Below are 26289 nucleotides of genomic sequence, written 5' to 3' on the forward strand. Positions count from 1 at the left end.
TTTTCAACAAAAACCAGATTTAAATTGCATTTACCTGCTCTTGCTTCTCATGCCCTCCCTTTCTTGCAACTTACCTGTTCCATGCTTTTTTTAGGTCATCTCTGCAGAGATGACCTAAATAAAGCCAGACCAAATGTCCGTTCGTCCGTTCACAATTTTTCTTTCCGATCTTGATGAAACTTAGTATGTGGGTAGAGGTCGATGAGTGTTGCACAACGATATAACTTTTGTCCGGGTTCAAGGTCACGAGGTCACGTTAGTTTTAAAAATCGCCATTTTCAAAACCTATCTTGTCTGCCATTCTACAAGATATTCGGCAAGTGTTTATTGATTATGATAGTAAAAAATATTATCTTGTATCTTACCAGACAGATTTTTGAATTTCCGTCCCGTTTGGCCGCCACGTAACCTGGAAATGGTCAAAAACACCTCCCAGTACAAAGAAAACTTTTTACTTCCGATCTTGATGAAATTTGTTATGTGGGTAGAGGTCGATGAGTGATACCCAACGACATATTTTTCCCGGATTCGAGGTCAGGGTCAAGGTCACGAAAGTTGTGAAATCGCCATTTTCAAAACCTATCTGGTCTGTCATTTTCGGAGATATCTGGCAACGGTTCATCGATTATGATAGTAAAAAAAACATTATAGAGATGACCGTCACCCCCACACGGGGTAATTTTTACTTTCTGCCTCTTCTTTGCCTTTACCCTTCTCTTCCACACTTTTATCCTTCACTCGTTTGACCTCTTCCTCGTCTTTACCCTTTTTCATTCATGCTCCACCTGTTCCTCACCTTCCCTTTCTCATTCATGCTCCATCTGTTCCTCGCCTTTTCCCTTCTCGCGCTCTGCCTGTTGTGCCCCTTTACCTTTCTCCCATTTCCTTGCACCAAACCATTTTGCTTCAATTTTTCTGGTTCTCTTTGCACTCAAGACAGATTTGTATTGATGGCTTTGTCTTTAGCAATGGGTTTGAAAGCCTTAAGTGTGTAATTTTTTTCCCCCCTTATCTGACCTGCTTGACACAGAGAAGCAGATTAGTGTCAGAAACTGTCTCGGAATCCAGTCCTTGGCGAAGGCGATGAGTTGCCCCGAACTGGAGGAGACAGCACGCATATTTGCGATGCAGCACTTCCCTGAGGTTTGTGCAAGTGACGAGATATTGCACCTGAATAAGAATGAGCTCGTCTCGTACCTGAGTTCTGATGATCTCAATGCACGAGTCGAAGAGCCAGTGTATGAGGTGGCCATCCGCTGGCTTCGACATGAAAATGGACGAATGAAGGTATTTCACTCCCCACTGCCCTCCACCCTGCTCCGGCACCGTGGGAGACTGGGTTTTGCAACCGTGTCAGTCAGTCTGTCACATACCTATTTTTTATTTTTTCTAAACCATTTGAGCTTTTGTCATAAATTTTCAACATATCTTTGTTATGAGAATATGGAAAAAATATTTAATAATTCCATCAAAATGTGAAAAGGAAAGGTCACTAATTATAAATAGCCCTTATTAATCAGGCCACAACATGCAAAGTGTGAGACCCTTCTTTGGTAACCACAGGGTTTAATGGTACATGATGATAATGCGTCTCCTACCGGGTTTTTTTGTTTTGTTTTTGTTTAATCGCTTCGGTGTTTCTTTCTTTCTTTACCATTGAGCTTCAGTGTGTCCAGGCCATGACTCTTTCTCCATTTGAGCTTTTGTCATCAAATCTTCAATAAACCTTTATTATGAGAATTTGGAGAACACAAATGAATAAAATGTACAAATATATGTTTTTTTTATTGTTTTCATCAAGTTTTTAATTTGGGGAGAAAGTGGCCACGGACAGGCTTTACATTTTGTTGGAATGCTTTACCCCCAGTAAAAGTGCCAGTTTTTGTGTGCTTGAAAGAGTAAAACTTCACCTCCTCTTTCTCCTTATCCTTCTCAATAGTTTTCGGCTGATGTCCTCTCTGCTGTCCGCCTGCCATTCATCCACCCTTCATATTTGTTTGACACTGTGGACAAAGATGAGATTGTCCGCAGTACAGAGACGTGTCGTGAACTTGTGAACGAAGCCAAGCGCTATCACATGCTGCCTCATGCTCGTCAGGACATGCAAACACCACAGACACGACCTCGCACGGTGGTTGGTGAGTATCTCGATTGCGAGTCGTTTTTGCCGGTAGCCATCTTTTTTACGTGTTCAGCCGCAATGCATGATGTCATCTTTCCCCCTTCAATGTTCAGGCATGGTGGAGGTGATTGTGGTGGTAGGTGGGAGGCACTTCGACAGCTCCAGTCAGCGTAACCTGACGGCCGTGAGCTGCCATCGCCCGCAGGACACCCGCTGGTTTCCACTCGCTAGTTTGCCATTCTTCGACCGAGAGTTCTACAGCGTAGTTGCATCTGGTGACAATATGTACCTCACAGGTGTGACCTCTGTCCTTGTATCCTCCACCAGTATATTGTATTATGATTGAGACTCAAATTCTTTGTGGAGATCCCACTCATTGTGCGCTTGAATGTGAAGCTATCTCGGTGTTGCATGCGCTTGTGCAGGTGGTATGGAGGGAGGTCTGATTCTTTCGGATATTTGGTGCTATTCGTCACTGGCGGACAGGTGGAACCTGGCACTGCGCATGGCCTTGCCTCGTTGCCGACACAACAACATTGCCCTGGACAGCAAGATCTACGCTCTCGGTGGCCTGGGAGTGGCCGGTAATCTCAATCATGCCGAGAGGTTTGTCTGTTGCAATGCCCGATTTCCTGTTTTGCCCAATTGCGAGTCGCTCTTAACATCTGGCCATTTTGTTAGTTTGGGATGCATCAATGGTTTCTTGTAGTTTTTGCTAATTAATACAATTGTTTGTGCTGCTTTTTCGTTAAGCATCTCTGCCTTTTGACGCGCACTGTTTTCCACCGTCTATTGTTCATATCTCGATCTCGTATTTCCAAGAGCTTTTTTATTTTATTTTATTATTGATGCGTAATCCAACACCAGTGGAATTTGTCTGGAACGCAACACTGGTGCTGACAAGCATATCGTTAGCAATGGGGGTTGGTTTCTGCGTAGTTTGTCACATCGCCGGTAAGAGGCCAGTCTGTTTCCAGATCAAATGGAAGTTTCATCATGCTCATCACAAATCCTTTCTCAACTCGTGCTTCAAGCCAGGTGGTGGTAAATGTTTGATCGTCCATTACGTTTTGCAGGGCCTACTCGATGCCGAATTGTGCCCGCAGAATTTTCATAGAGTAAAAAATGTGAATTGTATCGTCCAGTCCCACATTTGTCATTTTAACAAATGTTGATGTCCTGGCCCGCTCGAAGGTTCGACACTGTAACGAGCCAGCGTGAAGACATTGCAATGCTGCCAAGAGCGGTGCATTCGGCCGCAGCTGCGACTTATGGGGGCCGAATCTACCTCTTTGGGGGTGTCAATGAATCCGGGCGGTCTGCCTGCATCATGCAGTCTTACCTCCCTCACTGTAACACCTGGAGCTACATTGAGACTCCAATGATAGGTGTGGTGTTTTAGCTCCCACTTTCCTTTTCCAGTTTTATTGTCACTTTTGGGAATGTAATCGACCTTCTTACCATCGATTAAATGGCTGCTTGCAATCTGTGCAACCGTGGTTCATGTTAGTATTTTGGGGCGGGTGTTTGGGGCACAGATAACAAGAATACACCTGCAGTAGTTGTTGGCGATCTCATCTACATCCTGGGTGGCACCTATGCTCGGGCCACCACCATCTATGACCCTAAAAAGGAGAACATCAAGTCTGGACCGGACATGAACTACAGCCGGCAGTTTTGCGGGTAATGGCACATGCGTGGTTATCTCTGCGGGTAATGTTTCCTTAAAAGCCAAGTGCTATTGGCAATGAAGTTGAGTGTTTATCATAAAAAAAATCCCCTTGTGAGGGTCAGAGGAGGGGGTTGTTGAGCTTGATCGCAATGAATGGCTTTTCAAGAATTTGAGTTTTACTCTTATTTTTTTTTATTTTTTTATTTTTTTTTTTGCACGATTATTCCCTGGACCTGATGGTGTTGCTTTGGTTTGCACATGCAGAGCTGTGGTCCATGATGGAAAGGTGTACGTCATGGGAGGCTTGGCCCATCCTGAAGGTCCAGCTCTGGCGACAACTGAAATGTTTGATCCCAGCACCAACACCTGGACTCTTCACCATGACCTTCCATGCCCCGTCTACCGTCACGGCTGTGGCATAATCCGCAAATCCCTTCCCTCGTCATAATTACCATTGCACCTGACCCCAAATCCCTTCCCTTCATATTCCAGTGGAGCTTTAAGTTGGTGTTTTTAAATGATTAAAGCAGGCATATCCATTGGGGGAGAAAAAAAAAACAAGTTTAATTTGTTTTCTTTTAACTTTCACAAGACACATGTTTGTCAAGGTTAAATTGAACACAATTTGCAGTGGAACACATGCAAGCTATTACTAAGCATTGCAATAGCTCTGTTCCCAAGAGTTGCTGTACATATGCTTCCACAGGCCTTTGTGGAAGATGTTGAATTCCCAAATGGAATGTCCTTTTGTCCATATCTGGTGTTTAAAAAAGCCAACTTTAGTTAAGCCGAGTGCATTTCTTGTTGAAGTGAGTAATCCTAAACCTGTACATTTAACAACCTTTTTTGTCTGATTTACCTCATTCAAAAAAAGCAAAATAAAACTAAGTACTTTTTAATTATTTTGAAAGATTGCTGAAAGTGATATTGGTACAGAAACAATTCAATTTTACAAACGACTTTTTTTTTTTTTTTTTTGTAATATATAAGGTCTAAGGTTCATTTACTGACGAGGCAAACAATTGACAGCTACTGATCTTGGGGGAAGTTTGGTCACTTCCTTGGATACTTTGGGTGCCAGTGACATCGCAACAATGGTGCGGCCTTTCTCACCGCACTCAGCAGAGCTTTTCCTCCTTCTCATGGATGCCATCCGATCAACTAGACTGAGGCTGATCTTTGCCATCTATCGGCATGAGGTGGTAGGAGTTTCGGATCATCAAGCACTTACTTCTTTTGGCCAATCCCAAACCTCACCACATCACCCTCGCTCTTCCAATCAAATCCAAGCTTTTACCTCCACCTCCTTCAAAACTCAGTTTTCATCATCGTGGAAGGCAGCGACCCTTCGGCGTCCTTTGTTGACCACCCGGCCGTGTTCAGTCAGGCGAAGTACATTGTTCTTAAGGTGTCTTTATGTAGTTGCACATTCTTCACAAGTTCCCTCAGGCTGTTTTCACTGCAGATATGAGATATTGTGTTACGAGAACATAGACAAAATTAAATCATGACACCATTGATCTATTAGGTCTCCTGCTCTTTATGGCATTTAAGGCTGCAACCAGGTTGGATATCCGTTCTTACCAAAAAAATACCTTTGGAGTTGCACCTGCATTCAGATGGGCTGGAAGTCAATATCTGCTGTTATCATTTCCTCTTTCTCGGTTTACAAAAATCCCCTAAAGCTCCATGACCAACCTACTTGTGTTTTCTATCCATGAGGTAGTAACGAGCACGAAAGGCCACAAGTTGTGCATAGTAGGTAGGTGCAGGGATGGAAACCGAACTTGTGCAACGCACATAAGCATGGCACAGATGATATGTGAGCAGCTGCAGGTCATCTGCTGTGAAGCAGTTGTCATCCCAGAATACATGGTAGTGCGATGGGCGGCTCGTTCCCTTCACACAAAAAAACAGCTAAGCTCAGCTGTCAAAGTAATCATTTCTGGTAAGCAGGTGTCCCAAATTAACTTGCGTTACTTCAATAACATGGAAATACTTGGATATCGAACATTTATTTGTACATCCAAATCTTTGTCAAATATCTCCAGTTTTGATTCCAGGCAGATATTGCCTTGGAATATTTACGTATCCAAGATGACTCAGTTGTTTTATCTTCCCAATAATGTGCAAGGTGTTCACTTGCAGTGTCGGAAAGTATGGCTCTCTACTGAGCTGGTACTCCTGTGTTCCATCTTACATCATTGCAATACCGAGCCCTGAGGCCTTGACATTTAATGAATGAAAACGAGGCCGGCTCAATCACAGCAGATGGGTTAGCAGTCGATCACTGCCCTCTGCCATCTCTCATCTTGTGAGGGGGTGAGGGCTTAGGATCAGCAAGCACTTTTGTTTGCCAAGGCCAAACCCCACCACATCACACATACTCTTCCAACAACCAAATACCTTTTCAAATCCAAATTTTGTTTACCTCCACTTCCTTTGAAAAAAGTGGAATAATCTTGAGTGCATCGTCTTTGACCATCCAAATATTACATATGCAAAATTTAATCCACACCTTCCTTTTAATGTGATTTTCATGTTTACTTCCTCATTCTCATCTCTACATGTTCCTCCATTCTCAACTTTAATTTCCCTGATTTACCCTCCCCTGTCACCCCCTTCCTTATGTAACAGTTTGTAAATTCCATCCCCTTCCCCACTCTCATCTTTCAAGATGGCATCTCACTCCCATCTCATATATACATATATATATGTATATATATATATATATATATATATATATATATATATATATATATACATATATATATGTATATATATATATATATATATATATATATATATATACACCCCCATGTTTTTTTTCTATTCCCATAAACTCTATTCTCGCTGTTGTCTACATTCACTCATGTTCCTCTGTCCCATGTCTTCTGGTTCTGCTCTGCTCAGATCAGTTTTGGCGTTCTATCCTCTGCACACAGCTATTCCATAAGCTTCAACCTCTGGGTACATATAAAATTTAAACACAATCTGTCCTAATTCTAAATTGGCCTGATACTCCACTCCAAACTTGACATTCAATGGACAACATGATTTTACAGTAATAAAGCAATCCAATTATGTTTAATGATGCCTGAAATTTAAGGGAGACAGGAACATGACTGAGCGGAGTTCAGATATCCATATATTTCCGACAGATGGGATTTGAGCCTTAGTAATGCTAATCCCAAATTTCCGAGCTGCAGCTTGATCTTATCGAGTTCCATGAAGTCCGATCCAACTTCTGGTGACATTCATAATTGGATTTCCCCAAATATCTCTATCCTGCACTGCTTCCCAAAGCTCTGGCAAGTCAGCTTCGTTGCAGCTGTTCCCCCATCCATCCTGCACATACAAGCCTCTGCCTCTTCTTCCCTCAATCATACCAAACATGGTCGACTCCACGTTTTCTTAACATGCATGATGTATCCAAAGTACGACAGTTTCTGTTTTATCACAATGCTTCAAGCAGCGATAGGTTTGTTCTTGCAGTCTGTGGAATTTTGAACATTCTTCTCCAACATCACATTTCAAAACTGTCAATCTTCTTCCTTTCTTTCTTCTTCACTATTCGTGACTCACATGCATACATTGCAACTGGACGTACGAGAGCATTCAGCAGCCTCCTTTTGCATTGTTTTGTCATATATTTGTCTTTCCAGATCTTTATCAATCCTGACATTGCTTGTTCTCCCCAATGCTAACCATCGATTAATTTCTCCTCCACATTTCCACTCACTTAGATCTTTGAACCAACTTTCCACTATTTACACATGATCGTCTCCCAATCCAAATTCATCGATTTTTCTGGTTTTTTTGGTATACAAAGTCAAGGTTTTGGGAAGGGCTAGAACACTGAACAGAACAAAAGGAACGGTAGAAAGAGGAGACAGCAGGGTTGAAGGATAAAACAGACAGAACTGGACAAACGAGGAAATATGGGAGGACAAGATAAGTACAGAAGCAGACTCTCAGGAAGAAAAAACGAAATTTGGAAGGAGGTGGGCCTGGGAGTGGGTGAGGTTAGGGGGTAGAAAAGATCATGGTTTTGGACTGGGGACGACCTGAAATGGTGGTGAACAGCTGTCTTGAAGACCTGGAGGGAAGAATGAGATTGAAGAGAAGATGGAAGTTTATTCCACATGTGGGGAAAAAGGAATAAATGAGCAGTGATTCTGGATTTAGGTAGGTTTAGCAGAAGGGAGTTGATGGTGGACCACGTGCACCCTGCAGAAACCTGCGTGGGACAAAGCACGGAAAGAGCAGAGGGCGCAAGACCAGAAAGGAGGTGGTTGAACACAGTTGACAAGTTTTTTTTTTAAGGTTTAAATAGAGACCAGCTGTCTTTTAACCTTGCAATACAATCTTCTTCTTTTTCCACCCAATTAAACACCCATCATCACTATGAGCAGAAAATGATAAGATTGCATTGGATGCTTGATACCTGGATGCCCAAATGGCTACACAGGTAGAAATCGAACTGCGTGGGATGAGTGATTTTCATATCGACAATAGTCCCAGCTGGAATGTTTCCACTCTTCCCAACCTGCGGCAAAGCGGAAAAAGTCAATTCCAAGCTCTCTCCAAATAAAGAGTGGGATGGTTGGATATAGAGGAAAAAAAAATCATTGGAATACAACAGAACAATCCAGCTGGTTAATCTGCTGGACTGATTTGTATTCTGTGGTTCGATTTCCCTCACCCTTGACCCCTCCCCTCTCCCATTGAGAGGAACCACTGATGTCCCCTACGGCAACTGAAAACCAGCAGTACACCTTGGAACTCCATAGGAAAGCTTTGTATACTGTGATGAGCTCGGTGCTGCTCAGGAATGGCGAAGCTACTCAAAGGGTGGCTCGCCTTTGTTATGATCCTCCCACGAAAAGTTATGACAGATATTGTGGTTGAGGAGTTAAAAGGCACGCAGTGCAAGTTTTAGGAGCAAAACCTAACCCGACTCAAGTTGCCTGCTCTTAAATCAAATCAAATTCTTAAACACGAGATTCACTTTTCTCGAACATAGAATTAAGCTGGCTGTCTGATGTTGCATTTGTCATTATTACAAATGTCTAAGGTTTCCTCTCAGCACACTTCCTCTATGATCCCCTCGTTCATGGTTGTATTCTTTCTTTTTTTTTTATCACGAGGACATACGTGCTCAGCCTTGTTGGAGCAGAAGAGACGTGTGTGGTGCCATCTCTGCACAGAGATGAAGGTGATGCCTGGCTTGTATCCCTCCTCCAGACCAAGACACGCCTCACGGATGGACAGAAGCTCATGGTAGAGAACCTGACGAGCCAAGAAAAGAAGGAGTAGGGGAGATGTACGGTCGTGAAGGTCTCGTCTTGACAATCGCCTTGAAATTTCACAAAACAGAATCAAGAGAAAGCTGCAGTGGAACACGGTTCCTCAACATCACCATTTTATGATCAGATTTTGCTCCCTTTGCCCACGTGAACCTTCGGGATGTGTCCTTCAGCCATGCCTTTGCGGAAATAAATAATCTTCGCTGGTTTGAAGTGTGTTGCCTTGTAGAACTGCACGAGAAGCTCACGCGTCATTGGTGCCATATCCACGACATAGAGCAGTCCCTGTTGCTGAAATCGAATCGCACTGCAGTATCGGCTTGGGTACGCATCTACGCTGCCCACCACCTGCACACCAGAATGGATGTAACTCTTCAAATTCTGGCCATCCATTAGTACAAGTGGAAAGCTATTTTATTTGCTCAAAAACATCAGCTGTAGGCCATAGTTCTTTGTGTGTAAATGTCGGTTAAACTGGAGTTCATCTCTATCGTATTTTGCAACTTGCTCTGGTGTGGCACATACTGCGGCAATGGTAGATCGCTCATGTCTCGCGTGTGGGTGCAACAGACATCCTCCAAGGATGAGCACGGGCTGTTGAAACACCGATGGGCTAAGAAAAAGGTAGGAGAGGTGGAAGAAATTTGAATGATTGGTGTCTTGCTCGAGGATGAAGAACAACAATTTGTCTTCCCATTGACCACAGAAAATGGGAAAAGTGATGAAATTTCAAACAACATTCGGGAACCATGAACGGCCAACGATGAAAACAACTCACCACTGGTGTGGAAGCAGAATATTGTTGACACCCCCGAGTTTAGCGTTGATCTTCAGACAGAGGTTGGACAGGATCTGCGGCGATGTACCCGTCACGTTCTTCATCTGGATGCACTGCGTCGCAATTCCCAGCAACATGTCCCCCACACGTTTCACCTCGGCTGTCGGGAACGCAGGTACGCACAATACCATTGCGGTATACCAACCAAACACTTTGCTCTCATTATACTTAAGAATAATAAAAATAATAATATGAAGTCGTAAGTGCAATATTCACCGTATAGAGGTGTCTTTCCTGGAAGAATTACAAGGACAAGCTGTAAGCCGGCGTGTGCCTCCTTGATGTGCCGGAAGAGAAGCTCCACGCTATCGAGGGCTTGCGAGTACTTGCAGAAGCATGGCTGACCTTCGACAGGCATCCCTACATCCTTTGAGATCCTCTGCAGCTGATCTGTGAAGCTCCTGCAGTTTTAATGATGATCAATAGAAGGATAATTTTTGCAATTACCTGTCCAAAAAGCGCAGAAAGTTTGTGTCTGTGTCCATTTAATAAACAAGTGATGTTGGACATCGTACTTCAGACATTCGTCACTGCAGTATCTTCGAGTCGAGAAGCAAACCAGAGCCCATACTTTGATCTCGATGCCACTGTAGAACTGTTTTCCATGCATGTCCCAAATGCCTCCATGTGGCCTCACTGTGACCTTGATGGTGAAATCATAAAAAGGACAGGGCAACGAAATTGTGAGGTGGGAAGAATTATTGATCAGATTGATTTTTTTTTTCCAACTAGTTATAAATAAACATCCTGTTCATCATCATCATCATCATCATCATCATCATCATCATCATCATCATCATCATCATCATCATCATTTTGTTTGCAGTCTGCGGCTGCTGGTTGCATAATTGCTGGGAGAGCAGCTGTGCAATTGATGCAGTGCCCCCTGTTTCCAGAAAGCTGGTATTCATTTTGCCAACCTCGGAAGGATGACAGGCTGAGTATGACTCAACCCACCTGGTGTTATTTAACGGTACAACAGGGTCTCAAACTCAAGACCGTTGTTGTTGTTGTTCTTCTTTCGGCTGCTCCCGTTAGGGGTCGCCACAGCGGATCATCCGTTATGATCCGCATACTGATTTGGCACAGGTTTTACGCCGGATGCCCTTCCTGACGCAACCCTGGTCGCCTCTTACGACACAGGGATAAGGAGTAGGTTTCACCATGATTCCGCGCTGCCCTACGTCTCATACCACGGCCCAGTGCAGAGTACCCGTCCTCAAGCGATCCTCCAACCCAAGCCTCCGCGTAGCCGGATTACAGGCGCACGCCACTACGCCCGGTGTCTCAAACTCAAGACTCCAAGATCTTAAACCAGCCACCTCAACCGTTAAGCCAACACCAGGTTTAGCATTCTGTTAAAAAAAAACTCAGGTAATCCTTCACAGCTATGATGAAGATAGTTGTTGACTGTGTTGTTCAACACTATCACCACCACCACCACCACCACCACCACCACCAGAACTTTGGCCACTTTTGGCCCTTGGCATGAGAGAACACGCCCACATCCTGTGATACATTACAACCACACCTTGCCTCCATATTGAAGCACAGGTACTGGAAGGATGCGGCCGACCACTTCAGTCATCTTGTCACATACATGAATCTCAAACTCCCTTGTGTAAGGGTCTGACTTGAAATCGACGGTCTTCATCTGGAGATCAAAGCAAACGTTATGGGTACAAATCCAGCATGGTGGTGATGAACTCAACACGTTAAAGATTGCACCTCTTGAATTGGTCATTGTGAATAAGTACATGCTATGAAAAATAAATAATTACTCAGCAAATGGAAAAAGTAAATGTCGAAAATCTTCATCCTTTGGGGGGTTTTTTATTTTATTTTTTTTACTTCCAACTCAACACAGCATGCTTTGTGCAACCTCAAATACATCAAGGTGTTCTCACCTGCTTGGCAATCTCCTCCTGCCTGTGAGTCGCCGAGTGAGCGGTCGCACGGATCATCATAGAAACCTGGCTGTCGGTGAGATGACGGATGCAGTGTTGGCCAGCCATGACGTCACACACCTGAAAAAGGACCGTGGAAACGTGTCTGGTGCGTGCCTTTCAAAGTCACCACATTATGTTGAATTGAGGATTTACTGTCTTGCCTTTCTGATCTACAAGCATCTGATCCCATGGACGTCGAAGCTCCAACGGGTCAGAAATGTTTCCACTCATGGAATTTATAAAGTGGATAACGAATTACAATAAATACCTTTTGAAACGTTAAAACATTTTTTTTTTTTTTTCCCCCTCTTAGAAATGCACATTGGTCGGGGATTCGAAAACAATTTCGCCCCGTCGGTTGCATCGTGACTGAGCTGCTGCTGTGCCGCTGATGCAGTGCCCCTGCACATTAAGGCAGGAATTTAGAGTTTTTGCAATGTGACCACGAGAGTTGCCTACTCTTTGCAAAGCACGAAGTATCTTCACTGACCACCAGGGGCCAAAGCTGGTATATGAATCTCGAGTTAAACATCCCAGGTAATGGAGGACATGCACACACTCATGTCATGTTCTGCCTGCGAGGCATCACCCCGACAGTTTTATCGTCAGGTCTGGCGTGGTGGGCGGGAGGTATGTACACTCGCCTCTGAATTGTCTATCGTGGGTTCGAATCTCGACCCGGCTATAAACTGTCATCCTGGTGTTTCACAGGTAGGGCGAGACATCAATGAATGTGCCATCCGTCGGATGGACGTTAAAGCTAAGCATACAGTCTGTCCTCATTAATTGGTGGGCGTTAAAGATTCCACAGTGTTCTTTGCGAAGAGTAAGTGAGCTATCACCGGCACCCTGAATAAATTACAAAGTCCTGCTCTCACTTTCAGGGGGCACTGCATCAACACGACTACAGCCTTGCCCCCAGCAATATACAAACCAGCAGCCACGTGCTGTGTACAAAATGTAAATAAATCATCAGGCGAGGTATCGAACTCAGACCCTCCCACTACACCATCTTGTCAGACACCCGATGCTGACACTCTTCACTGCTAAATGGCTGTACGTCGATATTCGTATCGATAGTTACGGCTGCAATATAGTTTCAACTCGAAGGGTGTTCGGTAGAGCGCATACCTCCTCCACGTAATGCCTGATCCGTGAGAATATATCGAGCTCAATACATTTTTGAAATATCATGCTGTACAGTACTATATTGGTTTTGAGCCCCATCTCTCAATGGTAAAGAATCACTTTGAAAATTAAATAATTCTCATATCCAGATTCAGATCTTCACCTAAATCTAAGCAATTCTTCCTTGTCCACACCCAACCTGCCCACCGCGTTTCGTCCGAATCTGTCCACAACTTTTTGAGATATCGTGCTATATATCATTTTTGGCCCTATCAATGGTGAATAATCACCTAAAAAGTTCTACTAGTCAGATCCAGATCCGGCTCTTCACCAAAATGTAATCAGTTTGTCCTTGTCATACACCCAACATGCCCACCAAATTTCATCCGGATCCGGTCACAACTTTTTAAGATATCCTGCACACAAAGAAACAAACAAACAAGAAAAAGACGTCGTACAGAGCACAATACTTACAAAATCCACAACCCCTCTCCAAAGGTTGCCATGGATACATCATTATCTATTTCATTCAGATTAAAATTGATAATATTTATCAAAGCTCAAGTCAATCGGATAAAATTAGATTAATTTTCAGATTGAAATTGATGATTTTAGAAGTTTGACCTTGAGTTGACCTTTGACCTTTTGATCTCAAATAGTTGGTCTCCAAGTTCAGTGAAGCACGATGCAATCGCTGCTGATTTTTCAGCTTAACCAGATGCAAGTTGACAATTTTTCAGATGAAATTTGATTCTTGAAGTTTGACCTTGAGTTGACCTTTGACCTTTTGATCTCAAATCGTTAGTTTCCAAGTTCAGTGATGCACGACCCTCTGCTGATGATTTTTCAGGTTAACCGGACGTAAGCTGACGATTTTTCAGATGAAATTTGATTTTTGAAGTTTGACCTTGAGTTGACCTTTGACTTTTTGAACTCAAAAACAGTTGATTTCCCGATTCAGTGACGCAATATGCAAATCCTGCTCAACTTTCAAGTCAATCGGATGAAAAATGACAATTTTAGAAATGTGACCTCAAGATGACCTTAAACCTCAAAATCAATAGGATTCTCAGTTGAGACCAACTCTACAACTTAGTAAAGTTTCACGACGATCGGTTTAGAATTGTGACCTGTAGGCGATTGACAAACAGACAGACAGAATAACAAAATCGACCGATATACTTGAAAAATCTTCGATTTTGCAAGTGACAAACAAACAGACAGAGAGGGGTGAAAACATCACCTCCTTCACCTTCGGTGGTGGAGGTAATAAGATGCCATTCGTGATCAGCCAGAGACCAGTTTGAGCCAAGCTTAATCATGAAAATAAAGGTGAATTCTGGAGTCTCCGGAGGACGATGTGCAAACAGCCCCTATTTACCTCGAGTGGGAGGAAAGTGTGCTTTTCCCTGTGGCCAACATGCAAGCAGGGCAGGTGTGGGAACCGCAGCTGCAGCTTGTGCTTGTCACGGAAATAACGCGTGACCGAACACTCCAGCCATTGTCCATTGGCCAGTAGCAGAGGGAACCTGAACCAGACATTGAGATAAAAGAGCAGCTCAGACACAGGAGTACATCGTAGGGACCATTTACATCTGTGACACTCAACAGAATATTTAACTTGAGTAACACCATCATTTATCATTTGTGTTCATATGGACAATGCATTCGAAAATTGCAATTTTTAAATAAACCTTTCTTTGGGAGATGGGGTGGGAGGGAGGTAGTTTGTTCATAATATATTGATCAAAATAGGAAAAAATTTTTTTCCCATTCTCAGGCTGCCTGATGCAATTGACAATGAACCACAATGTGTGGGCCTGGGCCACGTGCAGACCAGACACCTTCTTTGAAGATGTGAAGTTAGGATTGATAATTATCCAACAGCAAACTTTACTTTTCATAAACCAGCCCAGTTTATAGAAGTATGGAATAATATCCTTTAAACTTTATAAAAGATTATGAACCCTTAACCCCTGGCAACCACCATAACCACAGATCACATCAACCACCCCAAGAAGAAGTATTAATGCATGTGCCGACCGTTCTATTCCAACACAAACAAAAGAGTTGATCATATATATTGTTACGGCTGTGGAAATTCGCAATACACCCGAAAGGGTCCTTAGATCAGTTATGACGATAAGTATATGTGTAGTTAGATTTCCCCACCGTTGTTTAGGGGGAATTTCCGTGTTCACCGGGCTGCGATCCTTTGAGATAGCCATTTTTCTGTTCTGTCGTTATTTTGGATCAAACCAACAACACCACCTTCACCACATCCACCACCACCATCTTCGCCACTTCTCGCACTCCGAACGCCGTCCTCCACGGACCACGCGCCGACGATATTCCCGGCACGAGCCATTACAGGAAGGACGCAGGATTGCTGCAAGAAAGGCTCTTGCGGGGCCTGAACGGACTTCTCCCGCCTGAATTTTCCCCGCGCTTGGTGTGAAGGGAAGGGGTGGGCGGCTCGCTCCCGATTGGTGGATGCGCGGCGTGTGGCGGTCGGAGTGAGGGCACGCCCCTTTCGAGAGGCTTCTCGAAACGCCTCGAAGGGAGGTGGAGCCGAGAACGGGGCGGAGCGATGGGCGGAGCCCGCTCCATAAAGGACAGACACGGGCGGGGCACACCCTCTTCCTCTTCACTCGTCTGCTCTTGGAGTCTTTGTCGCCTGGGTCTTCGTTGCTGAGTCTTTTGTCGTCTTGGCCCTCGTCTTCGTCTTTGTCTTCCTGTCGTCTTGGTCCTGCGCTCGCGGATTGGCGAGCGGCCTGTCTGGGGAGGCACGGACGGGAGACGCGGCAGCGCCGGTTGTGTCGTGAACCTGCGCGTCCGAACGAGGAGTGCCAGAGAGGGTTCGCCGGCCACGAGAGGTCGGGGCCAGGCGCGATCACGCTAACGGTCGTGGGAGGAGAACTCGACGGCCACCAAGGGAAGTCCCTATTTTCTTTTCGGGTTTTTGTATGCATGCTGTGGCGCCGTGTCCTGTAAGTAGAACTGTGCAAGTGACTGTGCTGTAAATAATTGCTTTATTCGGAATTAACTCTTCTTTGCCTTTGTTTGGCTGTACATACATGCATGACTGCCTTGCTTTTGAATACGTGTGCTTTATAATAAATGTCCTTGTGTGCAACGTATCCCGTTCATCACGTCCTCCTTTCACCACATTGAAAGTGCCATCTTGCATCGTGGAATGAGTAGTGGGTTTTGAACACCCGAGTAAAGAAGAATCTGAACCGTCGAGGTCGGCGATAACACCGCTCGGTTATCCCTGTAGCACGGAACGAACCGCTTAAGCGGTTCGTGTCCTAAGCCACCTGCGCGTGGTGCAACCCCTCGGTAGGTTACCCGCGCGGGTATTTAGGTATATCGACATTCGGCGATTCACTCTATTTCGCGCGGGTGGAATGCCGACTGGGTTGTGGTGAGGTTAAACCCCCACCCGTGACTGGCTCCTGGCGGTAGTTCCAGGAGGGTCACGACTGAATTGTCCGTCCGGTGGGCGACGCGGCTGCTATTCGAGGTACGCGGCCGATCGCACGCCAGGCAGGCCAGAATTGGTAACAATATAAATTGTTTTGTGTGAAGGTTTTCAAAATACGTATGCAGATGCAAGACTTCGTTGGCATAGACCGAGTTGACTGACCTGCTTCAACAGAATAGGAATCTTTCATGGCACGTCATTGCTGATTCAAACCACCACTGTTTGCACGTGACCGTAAATGCGGTTCAATCATCAGTGAAATATTTATTTTAGAACATTTAAGGTGATGCAGTTGTTTGACCACGAGTTCCCAAACATCGTTGCAGATCTGGCATTCAAGCCACCCTCACAAAGTGTGTTTGCTCCATTCCCATTTGCTCCCCACTGAGCCCCATCCTCATGCTCGTTCCACATGAAAAAAAAGACATCCCGAGCATTGTAGAAAATGATCGATTTACGATCGCAATTCTTAGCCCAAATGAATCATCGTACCAAAAAAATAAAATAAAATCATAACCACGATCCATCTGTTCAACCCGAGAAAAGCCGCCGGCACGAAACGTCGTGCGGAGCCCAGAGCAGGGTACAGGCTCGAGTTTCAAACGACACCCGATTCGACATGGCCTTTCTGTGGCTTCTGCATCGTGCTCAGCCTTGTGGCATGATTAATCCATTCACAATGCACAGGTATCGCAGTGGATGGGAAGTAGATGGAGGATGTGTTTGAGTGAAAGATTAATGGCATTTTTATCTCGATGCTAAAAAGGGGTTAAAAAAAGGAATCGACAAGAGATTTTTACATTTCATTTTTTAAACTCACTCGATTCGACGTGTCTGGATCGAAGTATCCAAAGCTGGAGATTACTAGTCTGTGGAACTGACATCTTGGTCCGATAGTCTCATGCCCCTCCCTCCAGTCTTTCAAGAGTGCTGCCCCAAGTCACTTCATGCTTTCTACCATGCCCGCCTCCTGTTCTCTTCAACCATCACCGACCCCGTTCCCCACCCTATTCCTTCCTACCGTGAGACATATTTGTTACCCTGTTCCCCTTGGATCCCTTGCCAGTCTGTGAATCTGCTGCCCTCCGTTGTTTCATAACTCCATGAACCAACATTTGTTCATACAAAACAAGGAAATTTGTTTTCTATCAATAATCTGCTCCCAAACTTGAAAAAAACAATATGGAAATAATCAGGGTCTTTACCTCCAGCAAGGTGGATGAAGGTTATGTTTTCACCCGTCTGTCGGTCTGTTTGTTTGGTTGGGAACAAAATATCTCAAAAAGTTGTGTACAGATTCGGACAAAATTTGGTGGATCAGTTGGTCCGGTGACGAGAACAAGCCGATTAAATTTTACTTTAGGTCTGAATCCAGATCCAGCCTATCAGTGGGATACAAAACGTCAACTAATCAGCCTGGCAGAGGTACGTGCTCTACCGAGTGGCTGTTCTACTTTATTGCATGTGAATGGCATCATACCATGTTACTTGCTTGGTTCAGCATTTCCTCCCTTTATTTTCCTGGTCGTTCATTGCCTTGATATTTGTCCCAATGCTATCTACCTTGCTCTTCCATGAGCCTCGCTCCTGTAAAGAAAGACATAAAGAAATGTACAAAATTCATAAATTCGTGTGCAGCTTGTGGCTGCTGGTTGCATCATTGCTGGAAGCGCAGCTGTGCCGCTGATGCAGTGCCCTGTTTCCAGTAAGATTGTACTCATTTTGCTGACTTCAGAAGGATGACAGGTTGAGTCAACCCACCTGGTGATATTTAACAGAAAAACAGGGGCTCAAACCCAAGACCCTAACATCTTAACCCAGTCACCTTAATCGTGAAGCCAACACCAGGCTTATAGATGAATATATCGATATATATATATATATATATATATATATATATATATATATATATATATATATATATATATTTTATTTATATAGAAAAGCAAATAATAAATAGACAGATAGATAAATAAATATAATTTCCTTCAGTCAATAAGGAGAGCAATGTTGGAGTACGGAAACCTGAAAAATGTTAAAATGTAGATTCGTTGTCAAAATCTCTTGAAAACAGCAAAACACCCCCAATTCCCTTCGCCCCTCCACCGTACAAGATTTGAGGTGAATGGAAGAGCCGTCTGTCCCAGATCAGTGTTGGGCCACCAAAGACGCCATCACCCAGCCACAAATATTCCTGAAGCATTTCTCATTCGCAAGGGATCGGATTTAGCCCTGGAGAGCTTGAGAACTATATTTCATTCATACATGTTGAATAAAACTTCAAGGGATGCCAAAAGGTTTCAGAGACAACCACCTGACTTGTTTTCCAACGGTCAGGGTGAAAATTTAGGGGTGGTTCAAATTTGACCTGGACTCTTTTTTTTCTTTTCTTTGTTGTTGGTGGTGTTGTTGCTGTTGTTTATTCTTAAAAAGGCAAGGGGAACGGATGGAGATATATAGCTTTTGAGTGCATTTGTCTTGATAGTTAGTCTTGCTAGCCAATTCCCATAATAGCACTGCAGCATAGCAAACCAATTGTTCAAATTTGCATAAAAGCACCAAAATTGGTACACATTTAGAATAATGTATTCCGAACAATTCTAGATATGGAGCCACACGAGATTGTGCCTTGGTCAGCCAAAGCAAATTTGAACAATTGATCTGAAATATCAGACTACGCTGCTGGACTATAAGCAATCATTTTCTGCTTTAATGCATGTGCTGAAAATCAATATGGCAGTAAAGCAGCATTGCAAATATGGAGGGAACAAATTATTATGAAATTTCTGCTTAGTGAAAAAAATATAATAAAAAATAAATCAAGCCTGTTAGAATTCACAGATGCCCGGTTGCATAAGATCGTCATTATTGCCTGACAAGGAAAGCGAGCCCTATCTGAGCCGTGCAAAATCAATTGAACCTGAATGCAAAAGCGTACAGGTAATGAACCGCATGCTGTAAGACCACCCACCCTGATCCATAACATGGACATCAACTTGAGGATCTCATTTTGAATGACAAAAAGTCTGAAGCCGGAGCGTGCTTTAAAAAAAGCGGAGCAAGTGTGGGTTTCGTGACGTACGGACTTGGGTGAATATAAGGTGAAGTCAAATTTGCACCTTCATTGTGCACCAGCAATGTTTTTACTCGCCTTAAGCCGTCCAGTTTCGGTTTGAATCCCGACCAACCTATAAACTGTCACCCAGTGTTTCATAAGCAGGATGATTCATCAATGTGTGTGCCGTTCCCCGAATGGACGTTAAGCGGGCGTCTCATCTGCCGGCATTAGTTGGTGGACGTTAAAGATCCCACGGTGTCCTTTGCGAAGTCGACGAGCTATCGCCGGCACCCTGAACAAATTACAAATTCCTGCCATAATCAGCAGAGAGGGCACTAAATCAGCGGCACAGCCAGACCCTTAGTTTATGATGCAACTATGCAGCTGTGTGCTGCATACTAACGAAGAAGAAGGCAATGTCTATGTTTCCTCGTTCTTTTGTGGAGGAGGGAGGGGGTGCGCCATCTCGATGGCGTGAGGCACCACTGGACTTGCCCTCCCTACGTTTGGACGTCTGCAGACTTGTGTGAGAGGCTGCACACTCGATATTTGCGCTTTGACTGCCCACAATGTGCAATTTCCACCTTCATTCCTGAGAATCAAACATGCACACAAATCGAACAGGATTAGAAAAACAAGGAAAAGCATTCTGTGGACAATAATATGAGCGAATGAAGAAAACATGAAAAAGCATTTCTTTGATTAAGGAACGTGCAAAACGAACATGAACTTCGCTGAGGGGACATTCAGCATCATTGGCAGGTGCTTTGTCGGTCATCTTACGATATGTTCTACCTGGACCGGCTCAATGCTAAAAAAACTGTAGAAAGAGACACTGCGGTTACTGGAACTCGCAGTCCATTGCAGGGTTGAACGGTTATTTTTCCATGACTGCAGTTGGCCACTGGGCTGGCAGGATAGCCTTGGCCCGAGAAGTACGCACACTCGCCTGTGTGTGGTCTAGTCTGGGTTTCAACCTCGACCCAGCTATAAACTGTCATCCTTGTGTTTTGGAGGCAGGGTGATATGTCGTGTGTGTGCGTGCGTGCGTGCGTGTTGTCCCTCGGATGTGCGTCCCGTCTGCTCGCAATAGTTGGTCGACATTAAAGATCCCAAGGTGTCCTTCACAAACAATGGGTGAGGCTGGTACCCTAAACAAATGAGAAATCCCTGCTCTAACCTACAGGCAGTCCTGGATCAGCGGCACCGCCATGCCCCTGCAAGAGCTACACGCTGTATACGAACGATGACGAGTCGGGGCATCAACATGCTCTACACAGCAGAGTTTGTCACAGTGATGGCAGCATACCTACAATCTCCCTGCTGAAGGTGGCATGCTGAGCTTCTGTGAGAAATGCCCGATTAAAGGGAGATGACAGGCCAAGAATCTCACAAAGGAAGTCCAATACCGGTTGTGCTTTGTAGAAAGCTGCAGCCGATACTTCAAGGAAGTGGGGAACAAAATTGATAGTCGGATTACAAACGGAGTAAGAGTGCAGCCATACAGGTCTTAGCTTCACACCATTAGGTCAATGACACCTCTCCTCACCCCCTCAAACGAAAGGTAAATAAAATATAGCCCTTGGAATAAGCAACCATGGATTATACACCATCGACGTTGAGCATGACATTCCACATGGCTGGTCGTAACGACTGATGGAAGCCAAACCAGACCTCTCGGCCAAATCCCAGCGGGTGGACACGATCCATGGATTCAGAGAAAAATGATCTTCCCACAAGTCTATACCTGAGGATTAAAAATCATTTGAGGAGCTTGTTAGTAGCAAAGTGTTGAAATGAAATGAATTTACATTTTCAGAGCTTCAGTCAAAGGGAAAAGGAAAGGATCTTGCTGAACTCGAACGCCAAAATGTTTTCGAAATAAAAAAACACATCGCTTAGCAAAACCTACTAACCTCATTGACTGCAGATGTTGCATGATCACATCGAGAGCCTTCATCGAGTCACGGGGTACCGAAGCACTCTGGCTGAGCAAAGAGTTGTGCAGGGGTTGAAAATTCACGGCCGCAACCCAGCGCAAAGAAACCAAGAATTTACGACCACTCCAAACGTGCCCATTCAAGACGACCTCCAGTTCCATCTGTTTAAAGAATATCACCAGCACAGAGCAAGTGTGGTAAACCAGACGATAAAGTGAAAGCTGTTGAGATGACCTCCTGGTAACTCACACGTTCAGATCCAATCGGCAGCGGTGTGGCAGTGTACAGATTTTTGAATCCGTCGTAGGCGGGAACTCTCTCACCAAATATCTGCTTGTAGGACTTGAGCATGCGTTGGACCACCTCTCTGCATAGCAGGCCACAGGGAAGAGTTACGCAGCACCTAAGAGATATCACCGAGATCATGTGTTGCATCACAGGTCATTACTTGGCGAAAAATTTTTTTTTGCCAAGTATGTTGGTCTGCAGCGGTTGTCTGTTTGTTTGTCTGTCACACGATTTTAGGCCACAGTTTTCAAGCGATCTTTCTAAAATTTTTAGTGTGTGTAGGTTACCAGACAAGGACAGCAATGCTTAATTTTGGTGAAGATCCACACCCGGATCCGGAACTGAGAATTTTTTGAAGTGATTCTTCACCGTTGAGCGATGGGGCCAAAAACGATATGTAGCACAATGTCTCAAAAGGTTATGCATGGATTCCAACAAAACTTGGTGGACAGGTTGGGAGTGCTACTAGAAAGAATTTATTCATTTTGGGTGAAGATCTGAATCCAGATCTGGATACGAGAATTATTTAATTTTTTAAGTGATTATTCACTGTTGAGCGATGGGGCCAAAAACGATATGTAGCACAATGTCTCAAAAGGTTATGGATGGATTCCAACAAAATTTGGTGGACAGGTTGGGAGTGCTACTAGAAATAATTTATTCAATTTGGGTGAAGATCAGAATCCAGATCTGGATACGAGAATTATTTAATTTTTTTAAGTGATTATTCACTGTTGAGCGATGGGGCAAAAACGATATGTAGCACAATGTCTCAAAAGGTTATGGATGGATTCCAACAAAATTTGGTGGACAGGTTGGGAGTGCTACTAGAAATAATTTATTCAATTTGGGTGAAGATCCGAATCCAAATCTGGATACGAGAATTATTTAATTTTTTAACTGATTCTTCACCGTTGAGAGATGGGGCCAAAAACGATATTGCATGAAATCTCAAAAAGTTGTGGATGGATTCAGATGAAGCTTTGTGCTCAGGTTGGGGGTGTGTGACAAGGACAAATCGATTCAATTTTTGTGAAGATCTGAATCCGGATCCGGATCCGAGAATTTTTCAAGTAATTCTTCACCACTGAGAGATGGGGCCAAAAACAATGCGTCACATCCAACATCCATCCATTGGGACCAGACTCTGTGCAGAGCGTCGGCGCTGCCCAAGCAGTCTCCTTGGCCATTGGACACAATCCTGGACGGGTCGCCACTCCGCCACAGGATACCAGCATGCTGGCACTCATTCTGCCGACCTCAGAAGGATGACAGGCAGAGTCAACCCCACCTGGTATTAATTCAATAGCTGAGTGGGATTTGAACTCGGTATCATAGGATCCCAAGCCCACCACCGTAAGCATTAAGCCAACACCAGGCCACCTGTATCGCACGATATCTCAAAAAGTTGTGGATGAGTTATGACAAAACTCGGTGGACGAGTTGGTGAAGGGGATAAGAACAAGCCGATTCGATTTTGGTTGAGATCCGGATTTAGATCTGTTCGAGATTCGAAATTTGAACTGTTCAGCCTGGTGGAGGTATGCGCTCAACCGAGTGCCATTCCGTTTCACCAAGTGTCACTCTATGAGTGATTTTCGATTTCATATCCTTTGTAATATGGTTGAAGATCTTTCGTTGAAGTGTTCTTCACCGAGAGTGCCGGTACCGTTTGGGGCCATGTATTTATGACGTAGAGGAGGGAGAAGGATAGAAAGCTCAGGGAGTGTGGGGAGAGAAGCTGAAGAAGGTAGGAATGGAAGAGGCATATATGGAACATTGGAGGGGGGGGCGGGGGGAGTGCAAAATATTCCAAATATTTGCGTACGTAATAAATAGATGCCCACGTATGACACACTGGCTTGTTTTACCCCAGGGTCCCGTGTCTTTATTTCTACTTCTGCCTTTGTAAAAGTATTTAACACTTCATGTTCAATCCGACTCGAATTCCACTGGCGGAAAGAAAACTACCAATGGATACTCCAAGTCATCGTAGAAGAGAACACACCGTTCTAATCGGTTGGTTAACATTTCTTAACAAGTGAAATTCGATATGGGATCGCACAACCTGTCACGTGACTTAGTGAAATGGACTGTTGTTAACCAGTGCAACCTTCACTGCAACACGACCTGTTGAGTCTCCGTGGACACTTTTCAGGAAACACTTGCACGTCATAGTAGTGGATGACGCCCTTGGGGATGTCCAGCTGGAAGAGGTTCGTCCGCAGACTGATGGTACTTCCGAGCAGACCCACACTCGGTCTTGCCGGGGGCTGGAACACCTCCACGACTGAACACATGTCTGGGACGGAGATAAATAAATAAATAAATAAAAGTCATAAACTTAGTCGCAGGATTTGTTCAAAAAATAGACGATTGTGGACCATTCGCGTCCCGGCACAGCACGGGTCACGGCACGTGCGGCGGTGCACACCCCGAACCGACCTGGGAGCTCTGGACGCGATTTGCACGTGGGAAAGTGACCGTAGGTGTTTGTCGGGGAGCACATCACGTGACTCGCTGAGTCATAAACAACGCCAACGACAAGCGGAGACCTCACGACGTAACATAACCAGAGACCTCGAGCGCGGCAAGTAAATAATGTGACAACCAATCCCTGTGACTTCGTTTGTGCGCGACTCTCTGGCCACGCCTCTTTTTCCACGCATCTTTTAGCCACGCCTCTTTAGCCACGCATCTCTCAAGCCCCGCCCACATCAAATCAAAAGGCGTGGCCAGGGATCTATTTATCCAACATAGATGTTTGTACAAAATTGACTCAGCCTGTCATCCTTCCGAGGTCGGCGAAATGAGTACCAGTGTACTGGGCCGGTGTATACCCCGGTTAAAATAGGTGTACCATATCCCTGTGTCGTAAGAGGCGACCAGGGTTGCGTCAGGAAGGGCATCTGGCGTAAAACATGTGCCAAATCACTATGCGGATCACACGGATGATCCGCTGTGGCGACCCCTAACGGGAGCAGCCGAAAGAAGAAGAAGAAGATGTTTGTACAAAATGTATTTGTCTCATAGTGCTCGTTTATTATCCCTCCCCCCCCCCGGAAGGAGGGAGCGGGATATTGTAATCGTCCGGTTTGTTTGTCTGTTGGGTAGTTGATCGAGTCGAAAAAAAAAATTTTCGATAAAAAAAAATTTTGATCTATGATCTATCTATATTTTCTTTTACCCTTATTTTTTGGTCGTGGTGTCGGTCTGTCCGTGTGTGTGTTTGTCGGGGGTTTTTGACCCCCTTGCAGTTGTTCGATTTTGAGGAAAATTGGGTGGTAGGACCAGTTTATGACCAAGCTGTTCCGCGTCGGTACTGTTTGCTAACGTCCCTTTGGTTGCTAAGCAACGGGACTTTGAAATTTTTGAAAAATCATAAAAAAATAATTTTTTCGAAAATCAAAAATCGTGCCACGAGCGACTGTGGGCAGTACATTCAGCCATATTTTCAAAAATTTCCAGCCGGATCCTATGAAAACTGTTCGGAGAAGATAGACTTTGAATGAACCCTGGTCGAAAACAATAAAAAAAACAAAGTTCGTTATATCTCAGACACAATGAGTCAGATATACATGAAACTGGTATGGTAGGTTCATGGTATGTCCTAGTTATGTGTGAGAAATAACCGTTGCTATGGACCCCTCCGTTGCTTAGCAACGGCCGAAAAACCTCGAAATGTGGGGGCATTTTCACGAAAAAACAATCTGCAGCATTAACCCTTGAAGCTAGAGCCATGAATTTTCTTGTGCTTAATCCTCAGGTCATTCCCCATCGAACAGGCCCATCGCGTCAGGTTCTATTGGGTAGTCGACTTCCCATGTCCGCCTACCCGCTTGTCTCTCTGTCTGTTAGCAAACTTTACGGCAAAACGGCTTTAGCAAACACTATCAAATTTAATCCACAGGTGGGCAATGAACCTTGGACGACCCCATTAACTTTTGGGTCCAATTGGATCAAAGGTCAAGGTCAAGGTCACGAAAAGATCAAAATTGTTTTTCGCTCATAACTTCGTCAAAAATGATCTGATTTATTTCAAACTAAGCTAATAGTGAACCTTATTCTATTTGTCACTTATAATCCTCCCCATTCCTATAGTGAATAATGCATATTTGTGAAGATCGGTAGGGTCCGAAGTTTTGGGGGTCATGGTCATCAGTCAAAATTACAAATTTTCCATTATGAATCAAAAAAGGTTAGGAATATGCGTGTTTACTATGAAAGACATTTATCAAGTCCTTTATTGGCTTTCATTTGACACCATGACCTTTGACCTTACGTGGCCTTGAAAGGTCAAAATCATTTTACGGTCTTAACTCCGTCAAAAATGGTTTAATTGACTTCAAACTAAGACTAAAATATTCCTTATTCTATTCCTTATAATCAACATTCAGGTTAAGGATGTATCAAATTTACATTTGATCCCCAAAATAACTTTATGCCTTAAATGGGCGGGATTTGTTGTGCCTGGCACCACTTGTTAGATAGATACTTT

General features: G+C 44.2%; 2 protein-coding genes across 2 annotated transcripts in view; one reads left to right on the forward strand and one right to left on the reverse strand.

Moving 5' to 3' along the window:
• Window positions 1–4693, forward strand: part of KLHL29 (kelch like family member 29) — a 24069-nt gene extending 19376 nt beyond the window's left edge. Inside the window, exons 6-12 of the mRNA XM_085846740.1 lie at window positions 1031–1287; window positions 1940–2138; window positions 2236–2418; window positions 2548–2728; window positions 3317–3510; window positions 3661–3805; window positions 4059–4693. Of these exons, the coding sequence (XP_085702866.1) occupies window positions 1031–1287; window positions 1940–2138; window positions 2236–2418; window positions 2548–2728; window positions 3317–3510; window positions 3661–3805; window positions 4059–4242 (1343 nt within the window). The 3' untranslated portion in view covers window positions 4243–4693. The remainder of the gene's footprint in view (window positions 1–1030; window positions 1288–1939; window positions 2139–2235; window positions 2419–2547; window positions 2729–3316; window positions 3511–3660; window positions 3806–4058) is intronic.
• Window positions 4694–4826: 133 nt separating this feature from the next.
• On the reverse strand, window positions 4827–24414 carry LOC147017273 (protein argonaute-2-like). Its single transcript, XM_085846741.1, has 19 exons — window positions 24237–24414; window positions 23922–24093; window positions 21753–21870; window positions 21480–21664; window positions 21174–21310; window positions 20873–21004; window positions 20068–20155; window positions 14400–14547; window positions 11849–11968; window positions 11473–11595; window positions 10457–10584; window positions 10158–10342; window positions 9882–10041; window positions 9629–9716; window positions 9257–9451; window positions 8952–9086; window positions 8242–8343; window positions 5497–5693; window positions 4827–5253 (listed from the first exon to the last, which is right to left on the reverse strand). Exons 1-19 carry the CDS (start codon window positions 24298–24300, stop codon window positions 5178–5180), a joined length of 2553 nt encoding a protein of 850 aa, XP_085702867.1. The 5' UTR covers window positions 24301–24414; the 3' UTR covers window positions 4827–5177.
• Window positions 24415–26289: the final 1875 nt, after the last annotated feature.

This window comes from Eptatretus burgeri, chromosome 11, assembly GCF_056783735.1.
Source record: "Eptatretus burgeri isolate ZD-2024b chromosome 11, Ebu_testis_v1, whole genome shotgun sequence".
In the NCBI taxonomy this organism is placed as follows: Eukaryota; Metazoa; Chordata; class Myxini; order Myxiniformes; family Myxinidae; genus Eptatretus; species Eptatretus burgeri.

Excerpts from the sequence above, each read along its gene's own strand:
- LOC147017273 (XM_085846741.1), bottom strand. The coding sequence starts at position 24,300 with ATGTGCTCCCCGACAAACACCTACGGTCACTTTCCCACGTGCAAATCG. Across the intron at positions 9,452-9,628 it reads AGCGATCTACCATTGCCGCA|GTGGTGGGCAGCGTAGATGC; the intron begins GTATGTGCCACA and ends TCTGGTGTGCAG. Across the intron at positions 5,254-5,496 it reads CTCATGGATAGAAAACACAA|TGAAAACAGCCTGAGGGAAC; the intron begins GTAGGTTGGTCA and ends TCATATCTGCAG.